The sequence below is a fragment of the Pseudopodoces humilis genome, chromosome 27 (genome assembly GCF_049639895.1).
Source record: "Pseudopodoces humilis isolate 2021_Gansu_Grassland_sample_001 chromosome 27, ASM4963989v1, whole genome shotgun sequence".
NCBI classification, from domain to species: domain Eukaryota; kingdom Metazoa; phylum Chordata; class Aves; order Passeriformes; family Paridae; genus Pseudopodoces; species Pseudopodoces humilis.
The window spans coordinates 2860315-2883815 of NC_142226.1; the positions used below are offsets into that span (position 1 = coordinate 2860315).

A 23501-nucleotide genomic window follows, 5' to 3' on the forward strand; every position below is an offset into this window, starting at 1 on the left:
ATAGCTGAATTTCCTCAAGTCCTTGTTTCTGCACCACTCATTAATGCCTACTTCTTTTACTCAGTCTCCTCAGGATTCATCCTGGATCCATCCACAGACCTACATTTCCATTTTATATCTTCTTGAGGATGTCTCTGAGCCTCCCATAATTAGACAAGATATTGTCATTGAGCAGTGTGATGTTACAGTGATTTTATGGCTGTGTTTATGCTCTGTCCCCCTGCCCAAGTCCTGCACAGAATTACTGAAAGGCCATTGCATGTGTTTATTTTTATACACCCACAGAGAATGTCACATCACAACCTTCAGTCCTCTGGTTGTTGGTAGGTGAAGCCACAGCCTCTCTTGCCCAGGATCCTGCCAGGAGGCTGCACCAGGTGTTTTACCCGAGTTTGTGCAATGGAAGGAAAATGAAGCCAAAGTTAATTTAAGCACAAATACCCTGTAACCTGCTAATTAAAACAACTCCCTGGCGCTCTGCCCTAAAATACCTCCTCATTAATAGGCACGGGCAGCAGGGACATGAGTAGGACACAGCTGTGCCTTGGCAGAGGGGTCTCCTGCCTTGGGCACTCCCAGCCCAGTGTGGGGCGGGCATGGGGACCTCGAGTACCTGCTGGGCACACCTGGAGAGCTGAAGTACCCCTGCACCATGGGCACAGCTCTGCCTCGTCCCCAGGAGCCACAGCAAAGCCCAACCAGAGACAAAGCCCAGCAGATATTGGGTGCTGGCCACACTGCAGCTAAAATCCAGCCCAGGGCTGGTCTGGTGTGGTGAGGTGACTCCAAGGGGCAATTCAGGTTTTAATTCCAATGCCTGCACTGGCTATGGGGCTCAGATTCTGACCTTTCTGTGTGTGATAGCTGTGTTTATCTAAGCAAAGCCTTCTTTGCTTCTAAACTAAAGAACCAACACACATCCTTCACTATTATTTCAGTCTATTTATACGAAGTGTAGTTCTGTGCAGACTTGAAAGGTCACAGGAAAACCCAGGGAGTGAATTGGCCCCATTGGTTCTAATACTGCTTTGACATTGAGAAGATTCCTTGTATTAAGCCAGGAAAAGGCACAGATTACTGTCTGATTCCACTTTAAAAATGAAAATTTGCAGAAAGATTCATAGAAGTCTCCCCTTTCCTGTGGAAAAGTGCTTCCAGTGGGGGCGGGTGAGCAGCAAGAGGAGGAGAAAAGTTCAGAAAGGCATTTGGGTTTATCCCTTTAGCTCCACAGACAGCCCCTATGCTCCTCTGTGACCTTTCACTTGCACTCATCCTGCAGAGCCAGACCTTTGTGTATCTTTGTTTCAGCATTTCAAAGGAGGGATTATTTGAAGAACGCTCAAGGAAAAAAATAAGTTTCTAATATTCATGCAGTATACCCTGTAAGAATATGTTTCAAAATATGCTTGAGCAAGTTGAACAATCCCTGTTTTGATGAGCTCTGGGACAGAAACCTAAAAATAACATTATTAACAGTAAAATCTGTGAAGGACAAAGCAACACCTCAGCACACACATGGCTGATGACCGTGGCCCTCCCTCAGCTCACAGCCCATTGCTGGGACTGCCACCCCTCTGAGCAGAGCCAACAGCCCATGGGGACATGTCTTGGTGTCCCCAGCACAGCCAGGAGTGGGACAGGAGAGCCACAACATCCTCAGCAGCCAAAGCCATGTGTGACACAGGAGCTGCAGCACCCTTGACAGCCAAAGCCACCTGTCCCCAAACCCCCAAGATGAGCTGTGGGTGCTGCCAGCCATCCCTTCCCTGAGGGGCAAAGGAATGAGGGTGGGGTCATCTCTGACCAACTCAAATATTCACACTCCCAATGCATTCTATTGACTGCACTTGCCAAAGAGATTAACCTGGCTGCCCCTGGGGTTTGTGTCTGGACTACTCTACTGGTGGAAATAGAGTTGTGGGTTTCCTTAGGTGAGGGGAGAAGGGAAAGACGAAACTCAGGTGCGAAGCCCTTCAGTTTTTTAGCAGCACATTGATGAATGAAGTTCAGAGCAGCTCTAGCAAGCAGAGGAAGCCCAGTTGGAATAAACAGTTCCACATGCTAATACAGTCAGGGTTTCTGTCTTCACCTCCAAGGGGGCTGTGGGACCATTACTGCATTAAGGCTCAGCTAAACAAAGAAGGAGGAACAGAGGTTGAAGCTGTGGGATTTTTGGTTTCATCAAGCCTGACATCTCTGAGATAACACTTCATTTTCATCTCCATTTGAAAACATTAATAAAAATTTGTTAGTTCAGCATAAATGTTTTGGGAAGAACCTTCCAAATCCACAAAACTGAACAAAGAGCTAAAATGCACTGAAATTAACTATTGTTTATTGGGGTAAAAGCATTTTTTGCTTCAAGATGGGAAAGGATCATGCCTGGAGCTCCAGCCAGCACTGGAGAGGCTGTAGACAGGAGAGAGAGGATCCACATTGAGCCAGGGTACCCAAGATCACTGCTGATCTTGAGTAGAGAATTATCTTCCTGGGCCTTAATCCTACTGCCTGCAAGCTCTAAAAGTCACATCCCTTCTCCCCTTGCCTTCTAGCTGGTGTCTGGTTTTTCTCTTTGCACTATAAAGCTGGAGGATTCTCTTTCTATTACAAAGCTGAGCAAAGCACCAAGCGGGCTGGGTTATACCAAGTCGTTGTCTGGTGAGACGTGACTTAGGTCAGGCCTTGAAGTATTTCCATAAATTGTATTTAAGAAGTGAAATAATTCACACTGCACTTCTTGCAAATGTTTGCCAGAGAGGGGCCTGAGCAAAGCCTGGATATGCACAGTGCTCCCTGCTCGGGGAAGGCAAAGTCACCTCCATGACTGGGGCACCCCCGGAGCTGCTGCTCACCTGCTCCAAGGACAAGGCTGGCAGTGAGGGCTGCGAGGACAAACCCTGTCTCACCTCATGGTTTAGTTTCAGATCTTTTCTGCATTGTTGCTACATTTCAGCAGCAAGGCCCACCACAGGAGCAGGAATACCAGCACTGATTCCCAGCGCTGCCTCATGCATCCTCATCATTACTGATGCCTTTTCACGCTTACCTAAAAACAGAAAGACAGAATTAAGAGAATAAAAGCAGATATATTTAATGAAGGGCCTTCAGGTACATTTAGGGAAGATGAAGCCTCCATGAGAGGCTACACCCAAGATGGACAATGGTCACAAGTTTTTCACACAGATAGAAATTTGGTCCATTTGCATATCAGGGGTTAATTCTCCAATTACAACTTCAGGTAATGAAGTCACATACCCCCAGTTTGCTCCCACCTCAATTCACTTTTGTTTATACTTTTAGGGTCTGAGGCTGTAGGGTGTCCTTGGATTTCAGTCATGAAGGGATTGTTTTGTCTGACCAAAATGTGAAGATAATAGCTAACTCTATATGGAGTTTAGAGTTATGCACTAGTGCAGTGGATTGAAAAATATAGGATTTGCAAATACAGGATTTGAAAAATATAAAACCTAAAATCCTAAGGCATCATTACAGCCCCAATATGTTACCAGTGGATTTTAGCTAAGGGAATCCCACAAAGTGGGGGAGCTATACATGCTCACCCTGGCAGATTGGCTGAGGTCAAGAGCAGCTGTAGGAGGATGTAGCATGGATCAGGGCAAGAGGATGCAACCTGTGCCCCCTGTCCAGCCCCCTTGCTGGGATTTTCCTGGGACTCGTGTTTGCAGCAGCTTAATTCTGGATGTTGCAGAGGACAAGTGGCAGTGACCCGACACTTCATCTAATCAGATTCACATGCTGCTGCCCAGCACAGTCCCATTTGCTGCTGGCCCAGAAGATGCTAGAAGCATCTTTTCCAAATAGCCTTTAAATATATTACACACCTCAAGAAGAAAGTGCTGCATGAACCAGCAACTCAGTGTTGCAGCAGGGGGTGTCTGCAGCACCCTCTCTGCATTTGCTTTCACATGGACAGCTCCACTTATTAATCTTGGGTTTTGTCACTTAACTCAGAAACTGAAGATATTACTCAAGTTCTGCAGCAGTTCCCAGTAAATGAGAGGAAATTCAGGGACACTGTCCCTGATTCCAATCCACGGTCCAGGCATGGAGCAGTGACCCCTATGGGGCTGTTCCCTGGCTGCTCATCCCACACGTGGGAGGAAGAGGAGGATTGTTTTGCCCAACTTCATGTGGTTTCCCCCAGACAATCTGCTTACTGTACAGCCCTTGTGAGAGGAGGATGCCAGCTTGTGTTCACTGATTTATAAATAGGGTGGGAAATAGGAACCCTTCGCTCCTCAGTTTTCCTGTCAGAAATCTCTTCCTTCAATATGCTTTTTAATTAAAGTCAAATTCAGCTCAACTGCATACTCAGCTCCTTTTGCAGCTCCCACTCACCAGTATCCCATTTTCTTAAGCTGCTTCAAACCATTTTTCCATTGAATCCATGCTGCCCCCAGTTTACAGCTCCCGGTTTACACCATTACGAAGGAGATACTGACGCACCTAAAATGTAAGAAATGGCAGGAAAAACAAAGAAGTTTCACTTCAATCAGTAGATCCATTAACCCTTCCAGAGACCTGCCTGCTCCCTGGAGCAGTTTGCTCGTTGGTGCTAACAAGGCATGAGTTATTGCTCATGTTTATGATAGGTTGATGTATCCCATTAATTAGCTTGCATGAATCAATAGAAACCACTGAACACATAATCCTTGGTAATTCATAACACTGGAGTAGCGGAAACAGTGTCCTTAGCATTAAATAAACAGTGATTATGATGATGAATCTCAGAATTCCACAAAACAGCAAGGCTCCGGTCTTGGTGTGAACAGTTCCAGGGTGAGGTCAGTGCTGAGCTGCCAGGGGCACGGTGACATCCACTGTCACCAGTTACAAAGGGCTGTGTGAAGCGCTGAACAATGACTAACACTCCATTTTAGCTGCATTTGGGTCTCTTAATAAAGCTTTCCTCTTCCACCTCCTCTAGAATTGGAACGTTTTTCTAATTCCCCCCTTTTCTCATCTACCAACTAATAATTTACCCATTTAAATTTATGATTCACTATGTTTAGTCATAATAATGAATATTCAGCTTCATTAGCAGATACTTGGTTCAGTTCCTACTGAGACACTCAGCTCTGCCAGTGTAGCAGCTGATCCCTCTGGCAGCGGGGTCACTGGCAGTGGATCCCTTTGGCAGTGGAACCCTCTTGCAGTGGATTCCTGTAATAGTGGATCCCTGTGGCAGTGTGACCGCTGGCAGTGGATCCCTGTGACAGTAGGATCTCCCTTTGGAGCAATGGCCCCCAGTCCTATGCAGGATTGCGGTGCCGATGGCACTGTCACCATGCCCATGGCACTGTTGCAGTACTGGTGGCACTGTCGTGGTGCTGATGGCACTGTCACCGTGCCCATGGCACTGTCACCATGCCCGTGGCACTGTTGCGGTGCTGATGGCACTGTCACCGTGCCCATGGCACTGTTGCAGTACTGGTGGCACTGTCACTGTGTCCCTGGCACTGTCACTGGGCCCATGGCACATGTGCTGGTCCCCTCCCTGGAGCAGGGTGCCCACAGCAGGGCCCTGCCCTCCCCCATAGCCTAGCGTGGGGCAGCTGTAGTCCCGTAGGGTGTCTGGCTCCGGGTCCCTCCCGTGGCACAATCCAAAGGCCTTTTCCCCGGGGAGCAGAGCTCAGCAGGGGTGGGACTAGGGCCTTGTTCTGCTGTGAACACCCAGCTCTGCAAGGGCATGTGCCAAGCCTCAACCCTGGGCAGAGAGGCAAGAGAACTCAGGGGCAGGCTGGCAGCGTGGCTGGGAGCAGGCAGGGCACCCACCATGGTGACAGGGACCCCCAGCCCTGAGCTCGGCCCATGGCACCAGCACAGCCCCATGCCAGCTGCTCCTCCGTGGGCAGCTGCTCCTCTGTGACACAGAATAGGTTTTTAAAAGCTGATTTTGATCATTTAGAGAATGTGGAATTCCTTTGGAGCCCGGCTGCCGGGCAGGTCCAGCACGTCCCTTCGCATCCTGTGCTCTGTGTGTGGCTGTTTGTAAACCAAGAATACAGATGACAGGAAAATAATGAAAGCATTTTTCAGAGCAGATCCTTTTGTCATTCCCCCCCTTTTTTTTTCTTTCATTCTCAGGAATAAAGTGCTGCTTTTAAGCCAGAAAATCTTTCAGCTGTAATTACCCTGGGCATTCAGAATTGAAAATTAAGAATTGGGGGGAAGGATTAAAACAAAGGGAGGGAAAATAACCATTCATAAAATATATTGAAGATTGTAGGTTTCAAAAATGTCCTCCCCAGGCAGATCTTTCCCACCATAAAAGATTTCAGTCAAGCTATATTGGGAAAGAATTTGTAAAAAATGGTGAGCTTTTATTCTCACAGGTCCCAGAGTGGGCTCCTGTGTTGCCCCCACCTCCCATGCCCAGCAAGTGCCACATGCTAGCAAAGTCTGTTTTTTCCCTCTGCTTAACAACACTAAAACATTAAAATAGGAAGAAGAGAAGGCAAAATCAGTCTCTGAATCTCCAAATTGCACCTTTGGCTGCCCCAAGCACCAGCAGGTTTGACCAAGGGCAGGTTAATCCCACAGAACCCCACATTCCCTCTGCATTCTGCTCTTCCTGGAGACCTGTTACAGGTCCTGGAAATCTATTACAGACCTTTGATCTCTTCCTATTAAAAGACTTTTCTGAGGAGAGGAGATGGGATTAAGCAGAAACGATTTTCCCAGGGCACTCTGTGTTTGGGTTTTTCCCCCTTCCCTGCTTTCTTTTAAACAGAAGATGCCAACAGCAAAGATCCTCACAAGGCTTTGGGACTGTCAGCTCCTGAATGGAATCCATTTCATCTATCAAATTTAGCATCTATCAGGAGCAAATATTCAGCATGTGGCACAAAAATCTTGTAAAATGGAACTGTTAAATATTTAGGGCAGACGACAAACAATGTGTCATAATATTTGCAGAACTGCATTTGCCATTCAATGCCTTGTCGCAGTCAAGGCCCCAGTTTTTGGAAGCATCAATGCAAGAGTGAGAAGCAAGTTGACTGTTGGTGTTTGGCTACACTGTGGATGGAAAACAGGATTTAATGTAGGTTTCTTAAGTCTAATATATGCTATATGCCAGGTGGGTATTAACACTTATTAGCTGCGTCTTAGCAATGAATATTGGAGAAGAATTTAATTAACATGCAATAATTGGAATTTTAATTCAGCTTGGCAGGTCTGTGTGTGGCCAATGGGCACTCCCAGTACAGAGCTCAAAGATTTGTTGAATCCAGTTTACCTGGGAAGACAATTTCTTTTTCCCCAAATAAGTGGTTTTGGTTTCCAACACCCTGCATTCTGTTTACAGTGAATTTTCACGAATGAACCAGCCAGACCCAGTTTGCACTGGGATAAATGGGAAGAACAGTCACCTGCTCTGCTGTGTGGGGAGCTCCAAACTGGGGAATGGTGCAGGGAGACACAGCCCTCAGCTTTTCAGCACACGGTAAAGAGAAATCCAGAGTATTTTATCACCCTGCAGGTTTGTTAGGAGCCTGGTCAGTCCTGGCACGAGGTGGGATTTATGTTTCAGTGTGGCCTCACTCCCTGCTCCGTGCCTCACCTGAGCCTTGCCCCAATGGACACTCCAGACCCCTCCACAGGGCAATAAAACACCACAGAAAATACACTTCCATCTGCACCCTGAACCCTGTACTACACATCTGCAATAATTCAAAGCTTTCAAACCCCTTTTTCCCCCCATATATTACAGTGTAACATGTGATCTCAGCCCAAAGCACTGCCATAAAAGTGATTCGAGTGTGCCTGAGTCATGCAGCCATCGGTGATTCCCAGGACTCATCTGCTGAGTTTAGGCTGCTTCAGTGAGGTTTTGGGGAGGGGGAGCAGGGATGGGCATGGGGGGGACTGTCCAGTCCAGCTCAGCTGGCAGTGCAGTGGCCGAGAGTGGAGGCTGGAATTTGACACCATGGTTTCATTCAGCCCACACACAAATGTGAGCTGGTAAATAATCCCAGGGAGCCCAGATACCTGCTGAGGTGTCTCATAGTGAGAACAAGACAAGCACAAGTAGCCCAAAGCTGCCAGATCTCCCTTTTGCAGAGAAATGAACCACTTAGAGCCTGTGGGAGCCTTTCCCAGCTAGGGTGGAGGGCAGTGGTGGGACTGGGTGTCCCCCTAGGGTCCTCAGGGTGCAGCCCCACACTCACTTTGGGAGATTTGCATTTCCTGTGCGCTGAACACTGAGCAAATTGAAAGTTTAGCAGTATTTTCCTTACCTTTATCTTGATGGGAATCTGTCCCTCTGAGATTATGATGCTGCTTTCTTTTCTTTTTTTTTTAATTAATTGAGACTGCTTAAAAAAAAAAAAAAAGCCCATTTCATTTTAATCATGTATTATGCAAATTAGAAATTTAAATATCATTAAGAAATCTGTTGCTAACTTAATTTATTTCTGCTGTAGCACCACTGAAGGCTTTTGATCTCAGATTAGTGCTTTGATCTGCTCCCTTGGTCGGGGTTATGCTCTGCCGCTGCGGTAAATGCTCTTCCTCAGATGTCAAACGTGCAACACCAGAACAGCTTGTTCAAAGCATGGCAGAGGAAACGCAGCCAATTAGGCCAGATGACGAGGGTTTGCAATGAGGAGAAGTTTGTTTCTAAGAGCCACAGCCTGTTGTGCTGTGCCCTGGACATGCCCCAGCCCGTGGGGACAAGCTGTGCCGGCGTCCAGCCAAGGATGCAACAGGTCATCCCTAGGAGCAGTGGCAAACCTTTCCAGACCTTCTCCATCTACTGTTCATTAAAAACACAACCTGCCATGTTCTATTTATTCCTCATTTAGTGCAAGTAAAGTGCTGATACATACGTTTTAGCTCCAGTGGTTTTAATCAGTTAATTTAACCAGAAGCATTAATAATGTATTGCTTTGCCACTTGACTGCTCATCTGTTAAGCAGCTTATACATAGAAGAATGTCACCCCCTGTGACATGAAGTGCCTAATTCAGAGCAAATGAAATAGGATTTTGCATATTCAATACCAAAATGAGAAAAGAGGGAGACACCCTCTCCTGGGAATGGATCAACCTGCTGTGATGGGACTTCTGTCCTGGCAGGCAGGAAATCCCTCCTTGTGGGACACACTCACACTTTCTGTATCTGATTTTATGGTTGAATTAATTTTCTTGGCATTACTCAGCACATACCTGGCTCTGCCTCCTGCTGCACCTTGTGGTGGAATCAGAGGCACTGGGAATGCATCTCTGTCCATCAGCTCCTCTACCAGCCACCATGGGGCCCCAGGGACACCCCCAGAGTGACCAGTGTGGGGGGCTGTGGCAGGGAGGTGACAGTAGCACTGTTCCCACTCAGGTTTGGCTCCACGGTGCAGGGTCACAGCAGCTGAAATAGAAATGTTCCTGGTCACGTTTGAGGTGTTGGGGACAGCGAGCTCCTGGAGACTGGGGGGAATCAGCCACTCCACTGTGCTTGTCTCTCCTCTGAGCTCACAGGGTATTCAAGCTCCATGTCCTGCCTCTTCCCAAGGATGTCAGACAGCAAATCCAGTCAGATGTGTTGGGGAGTTCAGGAACACCCAAACCCAAGTCCAGAGGAGCTACACTCACCACATTTCCCTGTAGGGTATCGTGGACATGGGGAAAACTCCTGGGTGGGCAGGTATGTCATGGGCTTCATCAGGCCCATGAAACTGGGGTCCTCAGCAAAAGCAGGTGGAAATGCCTTGGACCTGAGAGCCAGGGAAGCTGCCAGGGTGGGAGCAGCTCAGGGGACAGGCTGGTGCCTTTTTACACAAAAGAGATGCACAGTGAGCACAGGCAGAGTGTGAGCGTAAGTGATGCAGACACACTGGCTCTGAGGTTAATCCTCTCCCCACGTTCCAGGCAGATCCTGCTCCTGAGTTTTTAGCAATCAGCATCCAGAGTGAGGAGCTTCCGTGGGCAGGGGCAGCTCGGCTCCTGAGCCGCCAAGCCCTGCACAGGGGCTCTCTTGCGTGATGCATGTTGATGGAGCCTGAAATTGCTTTGGATCTGTGGCTGTGCTGCATCACATTAAGCAGTGCCACGCTGAAGTGACAGGGCCAGTGCATGATCAGCAGCAGTTGAAGGGGACAGGGACTCAGATCCTGCCGCTCTGTCAAAACCAAAAGCCCACTGACAGAGCACGGAAATTATTTTCAGCTCCTTCCCAGAAGGTTTGTTTCAATCAGTTTGCAAGTTGTGCTCGCTGCCTTGGCGTGAAGCGGCTCTGTGGTGCTGCCACAGGGCACATCCCAGGATGCTGCCATCTGACACAAGGCTGGGTGGGAGCCTGTGGAGGGCTGGGGGGATCCACTGCACCTCTCTGGCAGCAAGGGCTTCCCAGGGGTAACAAGGGCTCTGGAAGGGTGGGAGCCCCCAGCGCTCCTGGCACTGCTTTCCTCACTCATCCCTTTATAGGGTGGGTTTGTTTCTGTTAGGGGACCAGCTGGCATCAGCAGCAGATCTGGGGGTTCTGCTCCATGGCAAGCTGAGCACAGGACCAGCTCCTTGGAGCACACTCGTGGATCATTTCACAGTAGCAGCTCCTTGGGGGAAGGTGCAAGGAGAGATTTCTCGTGAATAAATCTGTCACTGTTTTCCCTTTTTGTTTTCTTGATATTTATTGCCTTCTGGATTTCCCTGCTCTCTCTACATCCTTATTATTACACCTGAGACTGCCACAGTCCCCCAGGATGGGCAGACTCTGGGAGTTGAAGCCCCATTCCCAGCCACAACCTCATGCTCCAGGGAACTTTCTTTCACTTCCCAACAGTGTTATCTCATTTCTCTATATAATGCTGCTGTATAAACAGCAGCTCTCAGGGGACCTTGGCCATGACAGTGAGATTCTCCCCACTGGCCTTGTCAGCCAAGCAGCAGTGTCAGGTTCTCCAAGCCTCTGCGAGGAAGCCTCTCCCCAGACTCTCCATTCTCTGCCTCAGGGACCTGTGGAGCAGCATCCCACAGGAAAAGTCACTAAATTCTGTGTACCTGTCCTCAACAACCCATTTGCTAGTACTGTTCCCAAAACAGAGTGATTTGTCCTCAGAAAATGGCAAATCCCATGCCTCAGAAGGCAACAGCAAAAACATTTTATAACCTCAGAGAAAAAAATCCACAAGAAATACAGCTCTGGGCATGGAAGGGCTGTGAGAGGGAACAGGAGCTCCCATGTCCCTGAGGAGCTCTGCTGGCTCCATCCTTGGTAAGAGCTGTCTCAAACCAGGTGTTTCTTCCTGGATGTCACATGGAAAGAGGCTGTCAGAGCTGTCTAAATGTGTGAACAACACTGTCAGCGGGGGAGAGAAAAGTGTTATCAGAAATAGTTGTTCTTCAAAGCTAAATAACTCCGTGATTTATAAGGAGTAAAAGATAAGAGATCACGCCACACGCAGAGGGCTGTTGGAATTTTCTTTCTGAGAATGAAGCTGTTTGTTTTGGTAAAAAGGAAAAGAGGGGAGAAATGAAAACCTCCTAAGACTTTTTTGACTTGGCTCTTGACAAAGCTAAAAATAACTACAATGGCACTGAGCCCAAGTTCCAGGATCACTGGGGTAGTGGAGGAGGGTTCCCAGCCCATGGTCCAGGTGTCTTTCCAGCTCCATCCTGGGACCATTCCCAACATCTTCCCACACCATCCCTTGGGACAGAAGGATGCAGTGCAGTCTTGCTGGATGCAGACAGACCTGGGCTTGTTCTGATTGCCATCAATGGGATTTTAGGTGTTCTGTGTGATGCAGGTTTTGCCCTGAAGAGAGGCTCAAGTTCTGCTACTCCGAGTGAAACTCTCTCTGTGGTTTTCAGCCAAACTTTCCCTTGTTCCAGGGAGGCTCCTCCTGCCTGCCCAGCCCCACTATTGCTCCTCTGGTCTAGACCCAAAGGGAGTTTCAGGCATTTGTTCTGGAATCTCATTTCAGATGTTGAAAACTCCTCACCTTAGCAGAAATGTCAAGGTCATCAAATAAAACAACATAAAGCAGTCAGACATGAAGTTGATTGTAATTAGTGTGTTTTCCCATACACTGGCTGACATTCTCCAGAGAGCAATTAGTCTGCTTTAAGAGTAAAAGACAACTGAATAATTCTTTAACTTGCCTGGGATTGATTTTAAAATCCAAGAAGTCAGATCTAATAATGGATTACTTCATCAAAAAATATGTAAAATAAGTGATAAGTGTTGAAAGCCTTCATCAACAGCTTGTGTGAGGCATCTCCTACAAGGCTGACTCCCAGTCCCAGATCGCACTGCACCAAAGGTAGCCCCAGCATGGCATAAAAAGGTTTCCAGGGAAAAATATCTATGCAAACAAAGTCAACCCGAATTGATAAACTTCAGCACGTGTTGAGTGGTGCATGGCTCCGCAGTGGGGAGTCCTCAGACTCTATTGACTGGCCAAGGAACGGCACACAAAAATCAGGGAGCAAATCCTCTCACCAACCTCAGGAGGATGTCACAAAGCATGACAGACCTTGCCACAACCATCTTTTATCTCTCTACCAAGCCACAGGAGGGGAAGAAAGAAGGAATGAGGAGCTGAGACCTGCACAGACAGGAAATAGAGGGAAAGGCCACAAGCACCACAGAGCATCCAGTGATCTCCAAGACATTTGAACTAGCTCCCAAAGCAGGGCAGAGGTTTAGAGAGTGACAGCAACCCTAAAGGAGCTTCAGTTTTACTCTCTTGGGCGGGATTTGTCGATAGGTGGTGTACAAAACTGGAGACTGATTTGTTGTGGACTTTTCACACCCATGGACTCTTGTCTCTGAGAGTGATGAGGTTTCTGCCCAAGGCCTCTGTGGGATCACTTGCAGAGGAGCTGCCCACAACTGTCCCAACAACTCCCCAGCAGGAGATTGCCCACCCCTGTTCTTTCATGTCTCCTGCTGAGGCTTGAAGGGAACCCCTGGGACCCCCCAGCCTGGCCATCAGCCAGCTGATGTCACATCCCTTGTGCTCTCAAAGCCACGAGCTGAGCATCTCCACTTTGCTCAAATGGAAGAACTGCAACAATTATTTTCATAATTAGCTGGCTTTGCAAATTAATGCCAGTTATGCTGTGTAATCATGATGAAGATTATGCATTAATCAGCTGTTTCAAGCCAGTTATTAGGCTCTTTAAATAATGATGGGAATGAACATCTCTGAAGGAGCAGCACACAGCCAAGAGGGATGTAAAGATCCAACAGGATGTGCCATGTATCCATGCACAGATCTGATACCAGGTGCTCCCAGGCTCTCCAGTTTCTGAGCAGAGACCAGCCTGGGGCACGTCGTGGCTGCCCTCAGCACCTCAGCAGCCAGTGTCCCAGAGTATTCCAGGTGTGATGCTAACTCTGAAACAGAGAGCTTGTGAAACTGCAGGCCATACAGCTTCTCAGTCCTGCCTGGGAAATTCATGGGAGGATTCAAAACAATCCTCAAAGACAGAAAACAGCCTTGCAGGTGCTGCCTGTCTGTCTCTTGTTTTCTTTGCAGGAGAAGGTCAGGGGGTGTGTGCCCCACTGACCAATGATGGTAATGTAGTGGTTTGCTGGCCAATAGGAGTTTCCTTTCTGTACTTTCCACGTATCAGTCTATAAAACAAACCTGAAGTAATAAACTACAAGACATTCTCCTAATTGACTCCTAGAGAGTCTATGTCACTCTTCTCGCCGTTCCTAATAGAGCGACACAGGTGTGTTCCCAGCAATGGGAAATACATGGAAATCCATCCCTGCTGCTGTCAGCTCCCTCATCGCCTGGCCCTGAGCCCAAGGTACTGGGTGGCTGCACAGAAAAGTCTTCCCTGTCAAAAAAACTTGTTATATCCAGTTGGATGTCTGGAATGGGAATTTATTTAGGATCAAGCACCAGTAATCCACATAGCCAGCCCTTCTATATCCTCTCATAGTAAGATGTGCTCCAACACAACCCTGAAAGTGTTCGGCTGAGAGAAAACCTAGTGGATAATCAATGTAATATTAACCAGTTATCACTTCAGGATGATGCTAGAGAACAAAAAATACCTGGCTAAACAGTCTGGACAGTGAAGCTTTGAACAGAAAGGTAGGATGAATCTCACGCTCACTTTAGTTTTGTTTATTGTGTCTGATGTAATATTGTAGATGAACTTTCTTCTGCCCTAAGAAACTTAAATTGAGCTGCCAGTATATGCAAATTTTGATGTGGATGAATAATTTTCTTTGCACCAGTCAAAACCCAAATGTTTTGGCATAATCCAGTAAGAATGAGGCATGTGGACAATTCTGCTACATTCCTGCCTACACTGCTCAGCATTCTAGATTGAAAACCTGCCCATGAGTGACTGGCTGAAAATCATGTGAGACTGAAATGACACTCCAGAATGAGCATTCAGCTTCTTTTTTTCTTTATTCTTCTGTCTATTGCCAAGATTAGCACTGAGTTCAGTGGTTTTTTCTAGCAGAGACATACAGGGAACAGCTCAAACTTTTTTCATGTCTGTGAATGTAAATGAATTCCCACATTCATTTGTGGATGTGGATGCACAAAGACTGCAGAGGAAGAGGAGGAAAGGGACTTGTCACAATCAGGGGGAGCAGAAAGTCAGAGGCCTTTTGCAAGTCCTTCTGCTTCCTTGCTGAGAACATCTCCAAACATCACTCCTGTGCTTCACCCAGTCCATGGCTCTGGTTGCGTTCCCAGGAGGACACCCAGAGCATGGCCATCAGCAAAGCTGTCAGCTTGGCTCTGGCCAAACTGGAACTCCTGGCTAACACCAAACTGCCACAGAACTATAGAAAATGTGCTCTGGCTGCTGGAGAAGGATTCCTGGCATTGCCTGAAAGCCAGGAGGGCTGAGCAGACATCTGTTGTCTACAACAAAACATTTGAGGACTATCTTAAATTGAAGAGGAAGATTTTCTTTCTGCTAATGAACCTTGAGACCATCTGTTACCAATTGTACTTGCTTATTTCGCTCATCCATTAATTATTTTGGTTTACTTTTGAATAAGTAAGAGCAAGGTTTGTGTCTTTCCATGGTTCTGCGGGGGCATAGAGTGGCTCCTGCATCTTGGAGACAAGGACACATCATTACATAACCCATGCCCTGCACCAAGTCACTCCAATTAGAGTGGCTGTCAGTGGGAGCTGAGGACAAGACTCACAGACACAGAGCCAAGAAACCCAGCCATGCTGTGACATGAGCTTGTTGCCCTTGGGGAGGTGTAATGGCATTAACAACTTCTGAACACAGGAAAGCTGCATCAGAGATGTGCATTACTGAGCAGAGGAGCTGTAGGGTAGGCAAATCCAGAAATCTCTGCTGGTCTGAATTAAAAACTTGGAGAACTAAACCTGAGGAGCAATAAAAAAGGAGAAGGGGACTGAAAATGGCACTGAAAATAGCCAGCAGCAGCACTGGCCTGCCTGACTCCTGTGCGAGGACCAGAGGTGGGTGATGAGGCAGGAGGATTTTGAGAGGACAGTGCCAGTTTTGTACCCAGTTACTCCTCAGAGCACAGACCTGGAGCCTCCCTGCACTTCCTGTCCACTTCCCATGGTCTGGTCCTAAAGTTTTATGGGAAGCCACTTATCTGGCTCATAAAAATATTCCAAGACTTTAAAACACCTCTTACTGCCCCACAAAGCTGCCACCCTGAACATTCTCATAGACCAGGATATAAGAAAAATGCAAATCTTCATGTCTTCATTTCAGTACAGGACAGGTCCTCGAGCAAACCCTGCTCCACCTGCAAACGTTCCAAGAGTTTCCTCATCCTTGCTGCATAAGTTTGTGAAACAAACTGTGGCTCAGAGGTGGAATTTTTTTGTCTTGCAGGGGGAATCTTTGAGTACGCAGATGGCCCCAACACGCAGGTGATGAGTGCTGAGGAACAAGCCTTCCGCTTCTCCGCCAACATCATTAACAGGAACAGAACTTTGTTGCCCAACACAACCCTAACCTATGACATCCAGAGGATACACTTCCATGACAGCTTTGAAGCAACTAAGAAAGGTAAGAGCAGAGCAAACTTCTGAGCAGCTTTGTGGCCATTTATTCAGCGTAAGAAAGGTCTGGTTTCCAGACCAGCAGCTTGTTCTGTCCTGCTCTCACCAGTGATCTGGATGAGAGCTCCTGCCAGAGCTGACCTTCCAGAGGCATTTTAATACAAGGGGAACAACTACCTTTTTTCCTTCTGAAACCTCACAAAACTCCTTTCAGTGTTTGCTCTAATCCTGAGCGGAGGTCTGGAGGCCATGCCTGTGTTTGTGTCACTGCATCCCTGGTAGTGTTCACATCCATCACATGGATGTTCTGCTCTCTTAATAACAGTCACTTTTGATTACCGGATAACAGCAGCACACTTGAAGTGCTGAAAGGAAGGGACTGCACAGCAAAGGCTGTGAGCTGGTGACCCACAGGCTCGTGCAGTTTGATTCTGGCTGTGGAGAAAGGAAACCTGATGCCTGACCTGGTGGCTATTGGAGAGACATCACCAGGAGGGAGCTATCTGCTCCCAGCCAGCCCAGTGACCCCCTGTCCCTTTTCAGATGGTTTTGTGGTAGAGGCTCCCTCAGAGGAGCTTGGCACTCCTCTGTGCCTCAGACCCACCTGGCATAACTCGTGCTCTCTCTGTGCCTCATCACTGTTGTAATTACCCAATATCAGAGCTGGGTCAGTGCCCAGAAGTGTCTGGGCTGTGCCCAGGGATGCCCCACGCTTATCCCCTGTCCAAGGCTTTGCTGACATCCCTCCCTTTCCCCCTCCAGCCTGTGACCAGCTCGCTCTGGGGGTTGTTGCAATATTTGGACCTTCCCAAGGCTCTTGCACCAACGCTGTCCAGTCTATCTGCAACGCCCTGGAAGTCCCCCACATACAGCTCCGATGGAAGCATCACCCTTTGGATAACAAGGACACTTTCTATGTCAACCTGTATCCTGACTATGCTTCCCTGAGCCATGCCATCCTGGACCTTGTGCAGTACCTGAAGTGGAGGTCAGCCACAGTGGTGTATGATGACAGCACAGGTGGGTAAAGGAGGGGCTCAGAGAAGGAATCCCGCAGATTTTCTATCCTGGGTCTCTTCAGGAACTTTTCCATGAACCCTCTCGAGAGCCAAATGGTGCCCTGTGCCATGACAGATTCCCAGGAGTTGTAGACAGTGCTGTGGGAGGCCCTGTGAGCTTTCTAAGCATTTCATTTACAAAACACTCAGCAAGTGGGGCCGTGAGCTGGCAAAGGGTCATGGGGGGGTTCATTGACATGGGGTGACCATCTCAGCCTGGCTCTTTTGGCATTGTGGTTCCCTTTGCAACAGAAGAGCCCCTGTCCACAGCTGCTGTGGAGGAAGCAGTTCCCAGCTAAAACCAAAAGCAGTTCTGGAAAGTTTTTTGTTTTCTGGGGAATTCTGTAACACTGAGCTGGCAAAGTTCTTCATGTAAGGAAAGCTGCTGATGGTTAAACAAAGCAAAGCGCTGCACAGCTCTAGATATAGACCCCCCAAAAAACAAAAGCCACATTGGATAGCCTGTCCAACCTAATTTCACTAAACCAAATGGTTTCTTTAGGGGAGGGCTGATGAGAACACAGTTTGACATTCCTGTTTTGCAAATGTGGGTCACAGTATGTTCCCTTCGTGGCATATTCTAATGTGTTCCTTCTATGCAGAGGGACACGCTTCTCTCTTCCCCCTTGCAATAGTCATCTGCTAAAATTCTCCTTGCAACACCAGATTCCAGTCATTCCCATTCAGCTGTATTGACCATAGCTCTTTGCTTTTTGCAGTGTCAAAACCAGAAATTAATTCTGAGGGTAGTAGGAAGTTACGAGTTGTGATTAAGTGACCATTACAATGTACAATGACTCATAAATCCAAGTGCATATTCATTTTTTCCTTTTGCTGCTGTGCATGGTAAATATGCAGATTTTCATTTGTTGTGTAGCTGATTGTCACATCCTGTCCTTTCTCAAGGGCACATCTGCTTAAGGAAAATTTTTGTGATCCCAGAGGTGTCTGAGGTTAGGGCCAACCTGCTGTTCTCCCCTTCCTACTGGATGCAGGGACCCCCTCCAGCTCTACTGGCTGCAGTGGTGGCAGAGAACCACCAGGAAAAGCCATCCTGTCTTAGAACAGCTCCTCTGGGGTTAATGGCAGGCATGTGACACCTTGGCCTTGATAACCTTTAGCAATGGCCATTTGAGAGAGGGAGGGATGGATGGATGGATGGATGGATGGATGGATGGATGGATGGATGGACAGACGATGAATGGATGGATGTGGGATGGATGGATGGATGGATGGATGATGGATGGATGAATGGATGGATGGATGATGGATGGATGGATGGATGGATGGATGGATGGATGGATGGATGGAGGATGGATGGATGGATGGATGGATGGATGATGGATGGATAGATGGATGCATGGATGGATGGATGGATGATGGATGGATGTGGGATGAATGGATGGATGGAGGTTCTGATCTCATTCCATGGAGGACAGGGGAAGCACTGAGCCCGTGGGGAAGGCAGACCTGTAACGCTGTGGGTTTGTCTCTGTGTAACCCTAAAGGCCTCATACGGCTGCAGGAGCTCATCATGGCCCCATCCCGCTACAACATCCGCCTGAAGATCCGCCAGCTCCCACTGGACACCGACGATGCCCGGCCGCTACTCAAGGAGATGAAGCGGGGCAGGGAATTTCGCATCATCTTTGACTGCAGCCACCTGATGGCAGCTCAGATCCTCAAGCAGGTGAGAGGGGGGAGAGCAGGAAAACAAAGTGACTGCTGAGGACCCCAGGGGTCTGGGGTGGCTGTAAAGAGTGACCCCGCTCTGAGGTGCAGCTTTGCCTTGGGCCACAATCCACAGCCACACTAAAAGCTACAGCATGTCCATCCTTCAAGGATGCTGCTGGATTTCTACAGAAAATGACATTTTCACAGCTTTTTGGAAGTATCAAAAAGTGGCCGTGGGTGAGAACAAACAAATGTTACAGGAGGAGAAGGGGCTGCGTTGAATGCAGCACCGGGCTCAGGCTGGTGCGGGACAGTTCTGTGGCTCTCCCTGCAGCTGCACAGCCCCAGCCTTCTTCCCTCTTCCCCTTTTTCCCTCCATCCAGACTGGCTCTCCCAGCCAGGCCCAGCCAGGAGGGATGACATTCTCTGTCCCTTTCCCAGCACCATCTGCAATTCTTGGACTTTAAGCCAAATGTCAGAGATTTTCCATTCATTTGGGCTCCCTCTTTTCTTCCTCCACAAGTTCCTCCACTGGCATTCTTGCTGCTCACCCCAGCTCCTCATTCCTGAGTGTCTTTGGGTTTCAGGGTCAATATGAGGCAGAGGAAAAGGCTCTCACAGAGATGCTAAAAAACAGCCAGTGGAAGTGTTGCTCCTATCAGCATGACACCACCACACAGATTAAATAAATCCCCAAAGGGATGAGAAAGTGAGCACAAGGCAAGAGACCTCTCCTGCAGCCTGCTTGATGCAAAATGAAGGGAAGTGCTCAGAGAACTTTTAAAGCCTGGGAGGGATTATTATGGGAAGCAGTAGAAGGGGCTCATTGTCTCTTGCCAGTTATTTTCCTGTGCTGGTTGTGTTTGGTGCTGCTCACTTATTATGCAGTTTATTATAGTTTATTGTGCCATCTGCTATGCTCATCATCGCCAGTGCAGAGTGAGGAAGATGGAGGAGAGGGGGGACTAGGGGAGACAAGTCTCTCTAAGTCCTTCTGGCTGGGTTTGTGTGTGTGTGTCAGGGTTTTGTCAGGACCTGAAGCCATGGATTTCAGCTTAGCAATTGTATTTTTACTCAACAAAATACTGAAGCATTTTCAGAGTCTGGGAAGTTGCACAAACCCAAACCACAGTCTGACTGGTCTCTGCATGCCAGGCCACTCTGGCTTGTAACATCAGGCAGGTCCAGAGCAGTGCACCACAACCTGCAGGTCACCCGCATCTGCTGAAGATTAGGAGGCTTAGAAACTTCATATTTTCCTCACTTTTCTACCTGTAGCAAGAAATGCATGTCTAGAGGTGCCACTTTCATTTGGGAAACAGATCTTTTCCACTGAAAGTAGGAGCCAGGCAAAGCCATCTCCTGGAGGAGGGGAATCTGCTTCCCTTTGTAGCAGTAAAAGAAAAATGCACAGAACAAATAATGGACTGCAAAAAAAAAAACCCAGGGAGGAAGCCCCAACATTCTGTTTATGCCAGAATCAGTAATAATCATATTTTATTGCTATTATGTGCCTTTTGTAACATTTTGATCACTACACCAGTCAGCTCTGCAGACATTTGGCTGAATGGAGTCTCCACAGTCTCGGCCCTGCTGCACCCTCATGGATGGCAACAAGGCAAGACTTGTGCTAAAATTTCCACTCCTTGAGGTTGATTTTCCTTGCACATTTTCAGAAAACAAAGAAGGCTGGAGCACCTACAGCCTGTTCTGGCTGAGGCAGCTCTGACTGAGCAGTCCACACATCATCGTGCCAGTCGGGAATCTCCCCAGAGATTCAAGGCTCCCTGCTCGCACAGCATTGATCATCTGGGCAGTTTCTTAAACTGGAGAAGTAAAAAACCCTATGGATTAGTAATCCATGAGTAACACCACATGAGCCAGCACTGTACAGATGAGACTGTCACCTGCTGCTCCAGCCTGGGTCACTTGGGATGACCACACATCAAACCACCCATTATTTTGCCCTTTTGGAAAACAAATAGTTGTAAAAACCTATCAGAGAGTGAGTCCTCCCTGTGAGGCTTTCCCGTTCTACCCCAGATTCTCCAGCCTTCCTCAGTTTTGGTCCCTTGTTATCACTCCAGGTCTGTTCCCAGGGCTCCCCGCGCTGTCCCGAGCAGACGCTGAGCTCCACAGGGCACAGCTGTGCCTGTCAGCTCTGACAGAGCTCCTGCACTCATCCTGCCCACTGCCTTTGGCTTATCCACCAGGATCATCATTTATTCATTTCCCCACAAACCCAGATGCATCCAGCCCCAGGCTGCCAGTGCTGGGAACCTGGAACTTCCTTCTGACAGCAGGTCTGGGCTCCTCAGCTATGGCCAGAATGATCCAGCTATAGAACATGAACTGGGATCTCATTATTTGCTCCAGACTGGCTCGCCATCACTAACTGATGCTTCCCATGCTGAGGTACCATTCCCTGCTTCAGCTCTTTGAACCAGGGTGTGCAGGAGGGAGAGAACTACACTGCAGCCCCTGGACCCACTGACTAGGCAGGGACTGGGGGACAGTGTGGTAAATGGCCACAGGGACACCCCCCAGACTTTCTAAAAGCTACTTCCAGAGCAGGGAACCTGAGGTGAAATCACACTCTAGAGTCACAATAGCTTGCAATCCAGATTCTTTCTTTTTCTCTTGTTTTTTGACATCTCACTTCTTTTCAGACTGTCACTTCCTTCCTCGGAGGTAAATTCCGCCCTAGTAATTTTAGCAAAAAAACAAGGGAAGCAAACATTTCCTGGGGGAGACTTGAAGTTGCTTTTCCATCAGTGGGGATTTTAAAGTGCTCTTGCATGTGTTTTCTCCAGAAAACACACTCACACAGCCAGCATCCCAGCCAAACCCACAGGAAGCTTCCTGTCACGAGGCACCAGCTCCAAGGTGACCTTTCTCATAGATTGAAATGTGCTCCCTCCATGTTGTGAAGGGCCTGGACATGCTCATCCAGCCAAGGCCCCTTCAGCCCATGGCTGTCCTCTGAAAGGGCTTCCAGGACAGCCTGTTCTTTCAGTGCTCAGTTATGCAAATCCCAGCAATCTGCAGGAGCCATCCTCCGTGTAGGGGCTGGCAGGGAATCTCAAGCTGGGCCGGCCAAGGGCTCTCAGGACTGTGATCTCCAAAAGCTGAGGGACAGGGGATATTCCCACTCCCCATCCTTGTGCCTCCACCTTTACTGATCCACTTGTAAACCAGGCCCTATGTTAGGATCTGATTGTTGTGCTCAGGAAGGAGGGACAGAGGCAGGAGCTTCATGAACTCACTGCACAAATGGGACTGAAGGTGGGGATGCAGAGCCCCAGAATAACACATGTCAGAAATCAAAACCCTTTCAGCTGGCCTCTTCGCCACTACATAGCTGTGTAACTGTAAGACCAGGCCATTTACAGTCAATCTGCACAGGTTTATGTGAGGTTGCTCATTGTTTGGTATTGAAGAAGGAAAGGTGACCCCTTTCCCACAGCTGTGCCCACAGAGCCTGTGGCCCTGGAGGATCCTGCACCCATGAGCGGAGTGCCACAGTACCCTGACACACCCAGGCACACCCAGCATCACCCAGAAATTCCACCAGACCTCATGGGAGCTGGACACTGAGGCTTTGCCACAGTTTCAGGATGGTTTGAGGACCACAGCTCCTCTAAGCTCAGCACTTGAGCATGTGCCTCTTGCTGACTGAGCCTGGCTTAACTGCTCCATGACCTCAATCCTGAATCCAGCCCCAGCGTTTCAGGGTCTCTCCTGCCACATTTACCTATGAGCTCTGAGTTTTTTGTTGCATGGCTGCTGATATATTCTTGTATCCCATTACTAACCCCTTTTCCCTACTCTTTAAGGCTATGGCAATGGGGATGATGACAGAATATTACCACTTCATCTTCACCACTCTGGTAAAGTATCTGCCTGTGCTCTCCCCTTGCACACTTACTGATGGGGGTGGGATGTGAGGGGGCAGCTGGAGCCCAGGTGGGATGGGTGTCTGATCCTGGTGTGCACTGCCCTACCATGGGATGGGAAATCCAAGGAAATGGGAGACCTGGCACCCTACCAGGAGGGGAGGGCAGGGCTTGGCTGCAGGTCAGGGTCGGAGCCCGGGGACGTGGCTCTAACTCCTCTGCTCTGCAGCACTGCCCAGGTGCTCACCCTGAGAGATGTCAATTCTTCCTTCCCCTGCCCTTGGACAGGTCACTGCTTTGGGGTGCACAGATGTGGGTTCTGGTTTTGTTTTCCCTCCCAGTCATTTTGATTTCAGTGGAGCTTCCCACTGACAATGAGCACAGGGTGAGTGCAAGGCTGCAGCCCCCATCCAGGACTTGGTGGGATCCTGATTCAGCAGGAGCTGGGGATGAGCACCCAGAACCCCCTCTGGAGCCAGGAGCAGCTCTGCAGGTTTATTTTGCAGGAGGGGAGCTCAGCTTGACATTATTTCCCCTCTGTTAAACATGGGCCAGTTCCTCTCTGACTCTGGGAGGTGTTTGACTTTCCTGGCAGGGTCACTTTTGTCTCCATTTAAGATGCTATTGTCTAGTCTACTGTTGAATTTTGTGTGATTTTGAAAATCCATTTTTTCTTTTTGCCTTTAGGAAAGAAACAGACTAAACTAACCCTTAAAAACTACAAAATTTATTTTTCAAATGCAAAAGACATTTTAATTACCCCTGCTGCCATTATCTATTCCAGGCAGCTTTAAGCATTTCCCAGATAACCTCCTATTAATCAGCCCCAGCTGAGCCTGGAGTACATTTCATGTGTAGGTACAGCCTGGAGGTGGGA

The 23501-nt window shown here is 48.3% G+C and overlaps 1 protein-coding gene and 1 long non-coding RNA gene across 2 annotated transcripts in view; one reads left to right on the forward strand and one right to left on the reverse strand.

Annotated features, from left to right (window-relative positions):
• GRIK3 (glutamate ionotropic receptor kainate type subunit 3) overlaps positions 1-23501 on the forward strand; it is a 105773-nt gene that overhangs the window by 41068 nt on the left and 41204 nt on the right. Inside the window, exons 2-5 of the mRNA XM_005529899.3 lie at positions 15827-16003; positions 16759-17016; positions 18563-18744; positions 22565-22618. Of these exons, the coding sequence (XP_005529956.2) occupies positions 15827-16003; positions 16759-17016; positions 18563-18744; positions 22565-22618 (671 nt within the window). The remainder of the gene's footprint in view (positions 1-15826; positions 16004-16758; positions 17017-18562; positions 18745-22564; positions 22619-23501) is intronic.
• Positions 2440-8478, reverse strand: LOC106628531 (uncharacterized). Its single transcript, XR_001331943.2, has 3 exons — positions 8262-8478; positions 4360-4467; positions 2440-3046 (listed from the first exon to the last, which is right to left on the reverse strand). It is a non-coding gene; the product is annotated as an uncharacterized LOC106628531 (long non-coding RNA).